The 12,610-nt window shown below is 33.7% G+C and overlaps 1 protein-coding gene across 2 annotated transcripts; it reads left to right on the top strand.

The window, feature by feature from the left end:
• Positions 1 to 1,516: 1,516 nt before the first annotated feature.
• LOC115724830 (uncharacterized) lies at positions 1,517 to 11,188 on the top strand. 2 transcript variants are annotated; one of them, XM_030654179.2, is made up of 6 exons: positions 1,517 to 2,238; positions 3,046 to 3,132; positions 6,472 to 6,648; positions 6,761 to 6,847; positions 6,933 to 7,004; positions 8,882 to 11,188. In XM_030654179.2, exons 1-6 carry the CDS (start codon positions 2,041 to 2,043, stop codon positions 10,805 to 10,807), a joined length of 2,547 nt encoding a protein of 848 aa, XP_030510039.1. In that variant the 5' UTR covers positions 1,517 to 2,040; the 3' UTR covers positions 10,808 to 11,188. The 2 variants fall into 2 exon arrangements, with proteins under 2 accessions (XP_030510039.1, XP_030510040.1); XM_030654180.2 differs by having other exon boundaries at positions 1,631 to 2,238; positions 6,475 to 6,648.
• The last annotated feature ends 1,422 nt before the right edge of the window (positions 11,189 to 12,610 follow it).

The raw sequence follows: 12,610 nt of genomic DNA, 5'->3' as shown, positions 1-12,610 counted from the left end.
CGCTGGTGGAGCAGGGAGTGCAGGCAGCAATGATCCAAGAGCTTGAGAACGACCTACCCCATGCAGTGGATTTAAGGCATTTTACTGTCCCAGAATGATCATATGCCCGTGGACGACCCCCTGTCTGAGATAGATGATTAGAATCTGGACCCATTGTCTTAGGTGTCTTGCTCTGACCAAAGTCTCAATCTAATCTTTCAGATAATCACACTCATTAGTGGTATGGCCTTTTTCTCCGTGATACTCACATTCCTTATTCCGGCCATGCCTATTCCTTCCTCCGTACAACATTCGCAAAGGCTTTCTATAATGTGTAAGACTATGAAGAATCCAATCAACAAGAAGGAGAATCGGGCTCAGATCTTGGTAATACTCTGCTACAAAAAGGATACAAGGGTTAGAGATCTGAGTGGAGGAGTCATTTAATTCTGCTGCAACCACTGTAAGGTTTCTCATACCTTTTATGTGTTTATTTTCATCGTTTTAGAAATTCATATTAGGATGTTAAAAATATACTTGTTAGTAAATCTAGATCCTGGTAAAATATATTCCAACACAACTGTCTTTAGAATGCCTGTCAGTCATCCTTTCGTCCTGGTTGACAGAATCACTAGGGTAGTTTTTCTGCCCTTTGGGCTTAAGTACTTTCGTACTCTATCCTTTAGGCATGGTTTTGCCTCTAAGAGTAGAAGGGTGTCCAGGCTCGAAAGCACCGGTGGCCTTCTACGTCTTAGAGGGCTGGCCGACCAGATTTGTGTCCTTTTGAGGAGGTTTAGGAGCAGACTTCTATGTGGGTTCACCTACTTTGCCTTTACCTTTATCCTTGCGAGAATTTGTCGTTTTGGCCTCGGTTTGCCCAAGAGCACGTTGTTCAGCCATAACTTCCATTGAGAGGTCATCGTCAAACTTTGCCAAGTCCTCAAACTTTGATTTTGAACTATTTATATACCTTATAAGTGAACAAAATTAAGTGTTCAACAACTATATTTTTAATAGTTATCATTCATTCACATCCAAACACAATTAGTAACATCTTTTACTAATTTATTAATAGTGATAATATGGAAAGAGTTACAAAATTTATCTTTATCATCTTTCAAGAATTTGCAACTCCTTTCTACAATTTATGTTTAATCTAGGTAACTTCCTATTATATGTAACTGGTTGACAAAATTATTATTTTGTCACACTTAATTATTTAATATAATTAATCTAAGTAGTATTATATTATATAAATAATATAACAATAACTTGGTTAAACAAGAAGATGTCACAAAAAACCAAGCCAACTATGTTCTTATTCCAAGACATTTTCTTTTTCTTTCATGCATTTTACGTTTGTAACAAAATCTTGACTATTTTCCTTAATAAATAGTAAAAGAAAAACAAATATGACTCCAAATCACAATTTTTGCATTATATACAATTTTGAATTTATTGTGCTTAGCGGGAAGAGAAGAAGAAAAAGAAAACAACACATTATAATCTCGAATATATTATAAAATGATAAGTAAAGTGAAAACAGAAAGTTAAAATACAAAATTGTTGACCTGAGATAATATTATTAAAGTTTTATAATAATAATAATAATAATTATAAAAAAAAAGCTCATATCAAACACCAGCAATAGAATTTCTTTGCAGAATACGATCTATCTCTCTCTTATTTCTCTCTTCTTACTTTTTCACTCTCTCTCTCTTTCTATCCGTATATCTCAAAAACTCCAAAATTGGCTTAATTAGGTTATTATTATTATTATTATTTTTTAATTTTCCATTTATTTAATTTTTCTCTGTTCTTCTCATCTTCGAATCGTAATACCCACCCAATCAAACTCAACCAAGTGCTCTACCTCTCTTTAGGGTTCGTCTTCGCATTCATTTTCTTCTCCGATTTCCCGTTCGAACTTTTCTAGGGTTTCCTTCATCCATTAATGTAAAAGCATAAGAGAATTTCTTCCAAGATTTGTTGTTTTGTTTTGATTTTTGGATTCGGTGCATTCGGATAAAGGTGTTTCTATACTGATTGGTCGATCCGCGAATGGAAGCTCGAGAATCATCGTCATCCGCATCGGCAGTCGCGAATCGGGATGGGACTTCTTCGGCGGAAGACGACGCTGTTCTATCTGTTGCCGCTGCGCTTTCTAAGGACGCTGCTTTGCACTTTCGTTCGGGGAAGTTCGCTGAGTGTGTCGATGTCTTGAACCAGCTCTTACTCAAGAAACCGGACGATCCTAAGGTGTGAATCTCTGACTTGGTTCTTGTATTTATTGCTGTTTTTGATTCCTTGATTTTTTGGTCTGATGATTCGCATTTGAATTGGTTGATCTCTTGTAAGATTGGTTTGAGTTTGGAAAATTGTAAGGCTAAATGAGTAGCTTCGTATTTCTCTTAGTAGCTGAAGTTCATGTGTTAAGGCGAATTTCGGAATGGAAGATTTAGTTCGATGCTATTATCTCTTTAGATTTTATTTTCATTTCCCTTTTTCTCAATTATAGTTTGAGTTTGCGAGTGTGCCTAAAATTGAGATGGTATTCGGTGGATATTTTATGGTACTGCCTTATAGGTTTGTGTTCTTGGCGTTGATGAGTTTATTTAGTTACTGAAGTTTTAGTTTCATTAGGGCTTGTGTGAGTTGAAAGGTCTTCAAAGTGATAGTAGTGTAGTGTGGGAACAATTACTGAATTACACCTTCGAAGCTTCTGAGTGTTTTTTTTAACTGATGTAGTTTTCTCTAGTACAAATAAGTGTCTGGGAAAAGAATCTATAACTAAATATTAAGTTTTTGGAGGTTTAGTACAGGAAAATGTTCCATTAAATTACGAGAAATGTTACCTTTGCCTAGCTTTCCATTTATTTAAGGAGTGCGTAGCTGTGCAATATACGCAAACAATCACATTTACACTGACACACTCCCACTTCCATATACACAATCACACTCACACTCTCATTTACATAAAGATTATATTCTATATTTGTTTTGTGGAGGGTTTTTTTTTTTTTTTTTTTTTTTTTCTGAAGTTGTGCTTACAATTATAATTATCAGGTTCATCACAACATTGCGATTGCGGAATATTTTCTAAATGGTTGTTCAGATCCAAAGAGGTTGCTAGACAAACTCAATAATGTAAAGGTGAATTACCTTTCTCTTTCTCTCTTTTTGTTGCATACATGTTTGTTTAATATGCCAGTGGTTCTCTTTTATTGCATTTCCTCATATATGGGTCCACAAGTATGTAAACATTATTTATACCTACTTGTTCTGTAATCCTAGTTTATCTAAGGCCCTTAATGATATTTTAGAGATTTTACATTAATTTTCTGTAAATAAGGTTGGATTTCTAGATGTCGCATTGTTCATGAAACATAAAACTATTAAGTTTGTAAATATCTCTTTTCTTCGCTGTGTTTCTCTTCCATTGTGTCAGCATAGGCTACTTATGGAATATAATATAATTACTTTATTTCTGTCTATCTGCTTCCTTAGTTTTTGTTGTCTATTTGTTCTCTATCATTATTTTGTACAAAATCATAGGAACGATATGGCAGTTGAATTTTGGGTGCCTTTATATTCATTTGTTTGATAATTCTATGAGGGTAATCAATGCCTTTTATTTTTTTTATATCGGAGCAGTGATTTATAGTAAACATGTAGAATTGAAATAGTATTTATTTATTTTTGACTGATCAAAAGGTGAAGATATTATTTTTCTGTCATGCCCCAAGCCATAGGCAGTGGCAAAAATATAATGTCCATAGCTTAGGGTGTTTTTAGGGTGAAGGTATCTGAGAAAGTTCTCTTCACCTTTTGATCAATCAAAATAATTTTCCAAAATTATTTAAATTCTATAGGTTCTGCATGTATAGTGAATAATTACTTGTTTTGTGGTACTTGCTACATATTCCAACCCACACACCAATTATTTTAATTGCAATCATATATATTGCAGAACTGAAATAGTAAACCAAATTAGGATCATTAACACAATTAACCTTGGTTCTTTAAACTATAAATTCTCTTAGATTATTTTTTAGGGTGTGTACTCATTTGGTTCCGTGTTAAACACTTATCTGGTACTCTGTATTTTGATGTTTTAGATAATTGATATCATGAATTCAAATTCGATTAATAAAATTTTATCATTATGATTGAAATGGCTTCAATTGTATTTGTTCCAAATTCAAAATTAATTATTTAATTACATATAGCTGGGAGAACTTTAGTGAAATTGATAAAATTTTATTGATCAAATTTGAGTTCAGGGTATTAAATATGTACAATTTCAAAATACAGGTACTAGATGAGTATTATTGAAAACACATAACTCTATATTTTAATAAAACGTTGGGTACTAAGTGATTATGTTCCCTTTTTTTATACCGATAAATCCTCTCCCTCAAACTTGCTTAGTGGGCCAAGTTTGAAATTAGGGACCTTGCTTACCCTATAATATTTCAAGAGCAGAAAACGATAGCAACGGTTGTGTAGATGCAAAGGCAGGCCTCAACGTTAGATCTTGTGGAAGCAATTGTATGCCATGCCCAACCATTTGAGCTAGCCCCTTTAGGATTTTAGAAAATGCCCTTGTGGTCTAATTTTGTCAAAATACAGGAAAAAGAGAAAAATGACCTTTTGTTTAATTGTTTTGCAGCCAAACACTCTTTAGTTACTAGAGAACAAGAGTTTTTGGCTGCAAGTTTTGTTTATATTTAACATTGTTTTAATTTGATGGTTAATATGTTTTGTTTTTTTTACTTCTTTTGCAATTGTAACTATTTCTGACGAGAGGGGGATATTTGTTTGTGGACTTAAATCCAAAGGGGAATCTTGATTCTAGGAAATAACACCTGAGAGAATTCTGTAGTTATCCCAGACAAGTTTTCAACACCAAGTTGAAACTAGTGATCCAGAGTAGATTTTTTCTACAGTAGTATTCTTTTCCCTGATAAGAAATTGTATATTAAAAGTTTACAATGCAAACAGAACAATGAATTCTTAAAAAATGATGTCGACTTGCACCAACTTAAATTAGTCTATTCAGAACAACTCCCGAAATTTTAATAACGCAGAAATATCATAGTAATTATTCATAGATAATATATAATATACAATGAACCTCAGCATTTCTGTTTGGCTGTCATTATGTTTATATCCATTTAACAAAATAATTGTTCATGTGGTAGCCTTTTGCTTTGACTCTCTCATTTAATTTAAAATTACATGATAAACTAAGTTTCTTTTCTTTCTTTTTGATGGAAAATGCTGTCAAGTAGAGAGGTTATGGGAAAAAATCAAATTCTGGACTGCAACGTGGGTTTACAGGACTAAACATTTTGAAGATTTCTCTTTTCTAGACTTATGTCGTGAGTGGAAATCTTTGATGTACTAGATATGATTATGATGTGTTTTGTTTTGTTTGTGCTTGTTTTAGTATGTTTTATGCTAAAACTCATGTAATCACGGTTTTCCTCCGCCACAAGTGAGGGTTTTCAATATATAATGGGTAGGGACCAGTCTAAGACAATGGCCTCTGTCTCTTTTCCAAAAAAAAAAAAGAAAAAGAAAAAGAGACAAAGGTTTCATGTCCATGACTGACCTCTTTTTAAATATATTGAGAGCCCTTGCTTTTGGGGAAGGAAAACCGTGGTTACAAAAAATTAAAACAGAATTACAAAAACACATGCCAAAAATCAAAACAGAATTACAAGAACACATGCCAATCTCTCGAAATAAAGCAGGATCAGGGATATCTTGAAAGCTTTTTACAATATGAAGCCATAGAGCTACCCTAAATCTTATCTTATCCCAAAAATTTTCCACCTCAGTCCTCTGCCCTTCGAAGATTTTCATATTCCTTTCCAGCCATAATGTTCAAAGAATGGCCGATGCAGCAAGCTGCCATAGAATTTGTCGTTCCTTGCATCTGCTTATGCCGAATGTCTTGATTTCTATTGTCTAGGTTGGAATGCTCCACTGAATGCAGACTTCTATCAATAGTTTATACCATAATTGTAGTGCAAAATCAGTCTAAGAAAAAGTATTTGCTGGTTCATTGTTATTTCTGCATAACAGCTGGGGAATAATAGTAAAGGGTTTATTGCAACACCTCATGTACATTCATCTTATTCCACATTAATAACAATAAAAAGACTTTGAGTTTAGGTGGGACTAGTGTTTTCCAAATAGCATCAAACCAGGTTATTTTCCTCCACTTCCTCATTTCCTCTCAAGGAATCAAAAGCAGATTTGCTAGAGAATATACCTGAGCTATCTCCCTTCCAAACTCAACAATCTTCTAGCAGCCCATTGATAAACTACTTTTCAATTGATGATATTGTTACATATTAAGCTTGTGAGTGCTGCAATTTGTATCTATAAGCTTATAATAGAACTAGATTTGTTTTGCATACATGCATATATATATGTATATTTCTCTTGAAAGTTCTAATTGTTTTAAGTGTTGTTCTATAGAAGAGGAGTGAAGTGGACGCACAAACATCAGGAGAGCAGGTGGAAGGCATTGTTGGAAATAAAGCTCTTTTAGGGTCTAAAGGATCTAATATGTTGGCACAATCATTTTCTGGTTCTAGTAGTCCCAATGTTGTTTACATGGACGAATTCGACACTTGTGTTGCAACCCTTAACATAGTATGTTTGTGTGGTTAATTTACCACATTTTGCTTCCAGTGCTGATTGTTATTTTTTTATTTTCTCTTTATTTGTTTAATGAGGTGTTTGTTCTGAATTTGAACTTCTATAGGCGATTATATGGTTCCATTTACATGAATATGTTAAGGCATTATCAGTTCTTGATCCTCTTTATCAAAATATTGGACCAATTGATGAGGTATGTAAAATTATTTGTTATGTTGTGCTTTTTTGTACCAAATACTAAATAGTAAATACATCTTAAAGTGCTTTTGATCTTGCAGACAACAGCTCTTCATATTTGCCTTTTGCTGCTGGATGTTGGGCTAGCTTGCCACGATGCACCAAAGTCAGCCGTAAGTTTTTATGTTAATAATATATGTTTTTTTTGTTTAGTTATATATGTATATTGTTGTGAGTTGTCATTTTTGGATGACTTTTATGTTATCTACACCTACTGATGAACAGGAATCTTTTATTTGTTTGCTATATAGAGAGTAGAGATTCACGTTTTGTGAATATACCTGTTAACTTGTTAAGAGCTCTCAATTGGTGATTAAATTCTTTAACTAGCTTTGTTTGGAGTTCTTGTATATACCAAGAGATCTTTTGGATGGTGTTGCCAAAGGTGTTACATTTTTCTTTGTGTTTTTTTTTTTTTGTACAAAATTCATTTTAAAATTTCCACAATTTTTAGGTTTAGTTCTTACCTTTTTTGCATTAATTCTTTTTCAAGGTAGCATGAACAGTGTGAGCCAAATAGGGTGTTCCTAGAGAACTTCTGATCATTGACTTGTAGTATGAAACTATTATATACTCGTGTCCTCATTTTTCTTGTAATGTGCTTTTTGCATATTAGTTTGAGCCATATTCACTTCAAAAGAGAAAGGTAAAGAACGAACTTTATCAAGGAGTTGATAGGGAGATTGAACTTCCTTGATGTTTGTAAACTTCACACTTTTTTTAACTATTTTTTATAATTAATTGAAGAATAGCTAAAAATGTTACCACTTAACATCTTTACTTGCTGGGAAGTTCCTACAATATGGTTGTATGTTTTCGTAATATGTGAAATGTACTAGGAAGATTAATTATAATTTCAATTTTAATAATAATAAAAAAAGTATAGTTCGATAATCCTCTTAAACTACATTCTGGCGTATAAATTAAGAATTTAGGAAAAAGATGGAGAGTAATTAATTTTTGAAATTATTACATAATACACCAAAAATTTGAAAAAAATTGCAAAAATACGTCAATACGGTTTAAATTTTTTTATTTACAAAAATACGTTCTTATGTAAACTATTTGATATTTTTATTTTTTGGTTATATATTTTATTTATAGTTGTCATAAGGTTGATTTTTTGTTTTTTTTAAGTTTTCTTTCACTTTTTATTTTTTGCTGAGAAGAACGTATTTTTGTAATTTTGAAACTTTAAAGTTGTTTTGTTTGAAGAATTAAATTTGTATAATTGTAAAAAAAATGTATGTAAGTAAATTATTAAAAAAAACGTATTTATGAAAAAACCCCTTAATTTTTTGGGTTGGTTCTTGAGTTTTGACATACTATTACTGTGATAGTGTTTCTGATCATTTTGCAATGTTGCAAATTTTCTTTTTCCTACTGTATTTCTAGGCCCTGCATGCTTACTTTCATTATGGCAAGTTCTTTTTAAGTGGTTTGATGTATTATGTGAATTATTTGGAATACCAAAACTTTTGAACGTCAAAACATCTTCTATTTGCTACTTATGATTGGTAATGCTCAAAAATTTGAACATGTTAGCAGTGAGTTGTTTTCTAGTGGATAGAGATTTCTTTTGTATTCTAGTCATCTTTGACGGGATCTTCAGGTTTATTTTAGAATGCATGTCTGCTTTATGCTTGTGTTGGCTATAAGCATGCCTTGTGTAGATGGCTGCTTTTCTTTCTTTAGTGTACCCAATTGCTTAATTACAGCCGGATGGATTTGGTTTTATACATTTTTAGAGTTTTGAATTTACCAGATGTTTTGCGTTGACAAGTCAAATTTACTAGAAAGTTTATATGTTTTTTTTTTTTTCATCCTGAAATTTTGATGTTGAAAAGTGCAAAACCTTGAGTGTGATAGCCTCATGCTAAGTTCTTTGTTTCTTATGGATGCAGTGAGATCTCTAATCTTAAAGCTTGCTTATGTTTTATGAACATATTTATCTTCTGATTGGTCCCTATTTTCTATTTATTTCATTCAGGATGTTTTGGTATATCTAGAAAAAGCCTTTGGTGTTAGCTGTATCAGTCAAAATGACAATGGAAGTACTGTGCCACAACCTACAAATCTAGTTTCAAAATCTTCCTCTCTTCCTATCAGCTCATTGGCTGCAGATTCTAATTCAGAGCTAATTGCTACCAATGCATCAGAAAAAATCTTATCAAGAACGCTATCAGAGGAAACACTTGAGATTGAATCTGTGTTTAGGGATATAGATGTGGCACGGCCAATTGGTCTCTCATCTTCGAATGATTTTTTGAGAAACTCAGTTGACAGGTCCATATCATCTGTAGATCTGAAGCTTAAGTTGCAGCTTTACAAAGTTAGGTTTTTGCTTCTGACTAGAAGTCTAAAGCCTGCTAAGCGTGAAGTCAAGCATGCTATGAACATTGCACGTGGGAGAGACTCATCAATGGCTCTTCTCTTGAAGTCCCAACTCGAATATGCTCGTGGTAACCATCGAAAAGCCATCAAGCTGTTGATGGCTTCTAGCAATCGGACCGACATAGGTATATTGAGCATGTTCCACAATAATCTGGGGTGCATATATTATCAGCTTGGAAAATACCACACATCATCAGTTTTCTTTTCCAAGGCATTGAACAATTGTGCATCTCTTCGGAAGGAGAAGCCTCTTAAGCTGTCAACATTTTCTCAGGATAATTCTCTACTTATAATATATAATTGTGGTATGCAGTACTTGGCTTGCGGGAAACCTATTCCTGCTGCTCGTTGTTTTCAAAAGGCTGGTTTGATTTTCTACAACCGGCCTTTGTTGTGGCTTAGACTTGCAGAATGCTGTCTAATGGCTTTGGAGAAAGGACTACTAAAATCCAATTTGGCTCCAGCTGATAGATCAGATGTTATAATTTATGTTATTGGAAAGGGAAAATGGAGGCAACTTGCTTTAGGGGAGGGGATTCCGAAAAACGGGAATGTGGATCTTGAGAGAGGTGATTTATTACTGGGTAGTGATGGTCAACCAAAACTCTCATTGTCCCTTGCCCGACAGTGTCTTTATAATGCCCTGTACCTGTTGGATCGTTCTGAGTTAAGCCATCTGAAATCCAGTTTGCCTTCTAATTCATCCTTGGATGAGAATGAATCAACCGAAATGGCATCTTCAAAGAACTCAAGCCACAAGAACTTGCAGAACATGGATTCCAAGGCATCCACTGTGGCAGTAGGCTTAAGCCAGGTCAATGCAAATGGGGATGCGAAAGAGCAAAGGGGGGGAACAACTCAAGAGCTTGTGCAGAACTCGCTTACCTATTATGAAGATATCCGCCGAAAGGAAAAGGCATTGATCAAGCAAGCTCTGTTAGCTAACCTGGCATATGCTGAGTTGGAAATGGGAGATCCCATTAAGGCCCTTTCAACTGCAAAGTCTCTGCTGGAACTTCCAGAATGCTCTAGAGTTTATCTGTTTCTAGGTCATATATTTGCCGCAGAGTCTCTCTGCTGGTTGAACAGGCAAAAGGAAGCTATTGATCATTTATTGGTATATGTATCTGAAGGCAGTGTTGAATTGCCGTTCAGCCAAGAGGACTTTGAGCAACGTAAAGTGGATAGGACTGCTGATTGTGAAGACATAAATGGGGGATCAACAAATGCCAAGAATTCTTCCCCTCAAGATCTCGAAGGTATTGGGTTCCTCAAGCCAGAAGAGGCACGTGCAGCACTTTACGTAAATTTCGCTACCTTGTATGCGATGCAAGGTGATTTCAACCAAGCCCATCAGTTTGTTTCACAAGCATTGTCGATAGCACCCAACAATCCAGAGGCTACTTTGACGGGAGTTTACGTGGATCTGGCGCTTGGTAAGTCAGAAGCAGCTATTGCAAAGTTAAAACACTGCAGTCGAATCACGTTCCTTTCTGGTGAGTTAACATCAAATCATTCGTGATCATTGCATTGGTCTTCCATTCATAAATCTCCGATCACCTCTCCGTTTCAAGTTTAGTGAGTAGAGCAGCAATCCTATAGGAGGATTTGTAACATATATAGTTCAATTCAGAAATAAATTTTCTGTTCTCTTTTCTTTTTCCTTTCCCTTTTTCTTTTTGAAAATTTCATATGTAGGGCTCATTAATAGGTGGTGTGGCTGTGTTTTGGTTAGTGCGGAAGCCCACCTTTTGATATTTGAGGTGTAGTTCTGATTCGGGTCATTGTGTTTTAGTACCTAATTCAGTTGGTTCGAAAAATGTTGAGAATATGTGCTCTTCCTGAAAAGGGGACTGAAAAAAATTATTCATTCTAGATTTGAATTTCAAGTCATTTCTTTCTATCTTCTATCCCTTATTTTATTTTATATGGAGTGATTAAAATCTTCTTCTTAAACCCTTTTATTAATATTTGACGTGTTGAAGACGAAATTACTGTACATAGATCAGGTGACTAATCATATATCACATGTTTCTGTATGGTGAAAATGTCGATTGGGGACCAGGGATGGAATTCGAAGTGGGTCCTTAGTTATATGTAAATTGTCCTAAAGTCAAGAAAGGAACCAAGCCATAAGGCCTACATGTGACAAATTACAATTGGAAATATTCCATATAGAAATTACAAAGGTGAGTTCAAGTCTATAAAGCATTACTAGAAACTATAAATTAAATGTACCAAACGAAAGCTTCTTTTATGGTAAATAGGACCATATGAAAATCCAATTATTGTATGATGTATAGTAACTTCCCTGTTACTTCAGTTGGGGCAAGTTGCTGTACTATGTATTGTCTACAGAGCAATATATGCCAATAAAGTTCTATTTACAGTACAAAAGTTCACAGCAGTACCAAACTAACTACAATCTAAGTAAAATCATGTAATCATTCTCTATAATTAAAAACACACTATTATTATTAATATGGAAGTCTTCCTGAGCTCATTTTAGTACATATGATGTGCTGTAGTTATCTTAATTAGAATGTAACTAAGAAGAACCTACAATTTTAGTATTTGGTAATATATATATATATATTAAATAAATTGTAATTGGTTACATATTCTCAGTAGAAGGAGAGAACTGTCATGTCATCAACAGACACCACATGTTTTGGGGGAAGGAACAGACAAATAAGTTCATGTGCCTCAGCATCAACAAAAAAAGGTTCATGTGCCTCACTTAGAGTGGTCCCTAATCCCTATTGCCTTTAACTTTTTACCCTGGGATGGGATACATTGCCATACTGGACATTTTTCCCATGTATTTATCTTTTTATTCATTTATTTTATTCTGTCTCTAAAGTCATTGACCCATCTCTATAGAAGATAAGAATATCGTATTTTTTTTTGTATAGTATATCTCTCTAATATTTCGACATTATTTTTTTTTTATTATTTATATGCTCTAAGTAAGGATCTTTCGACAAGAAGTTATCTTGTGATAAATAACATTGGATATTATGTATAAAAAATCGGATTATTATTATTATTATTATTATTCAAATAAAAGGATGGAAGTTACGAAAATGTGGGGAAAATTACATAGTTTACAATAATATAGTAGGAAAAAGTAATGTAACAAAATATGATATATATATTTTTTTGTTTTAACTAAATACTATAAATACTATAACTAGACTTAACAAGATTTCTAATACAATTATCACTGGAGCTGCCATTACCACCAGAAATTTGCCTAAGTTGGCATTGTTGTCAAAATTATGACCAGAATGTCATCGAAGTTAAATATTAGAGTCGTCAATAG

The sequence above is a fragment of the Cannabis sativa genome, chromosome 6 (assembly GCF_029168945.1).
Source record: "Cannabis sativa cultivar Pink pepper isolate KNU-18-1 chromosome 6, ASM2916894v1, whole genome shotgun sequence".
NCBI classification, from domain to species: Eukaryota; Viridiplantae; Streptophyta; class Magnoliopsida; order Rosales; family Cannabaceae; genus Cannabis; species Cannabis sativa.
This window is presented reverse-complemented; position numbering and strand designations above follow the sequence as displayed.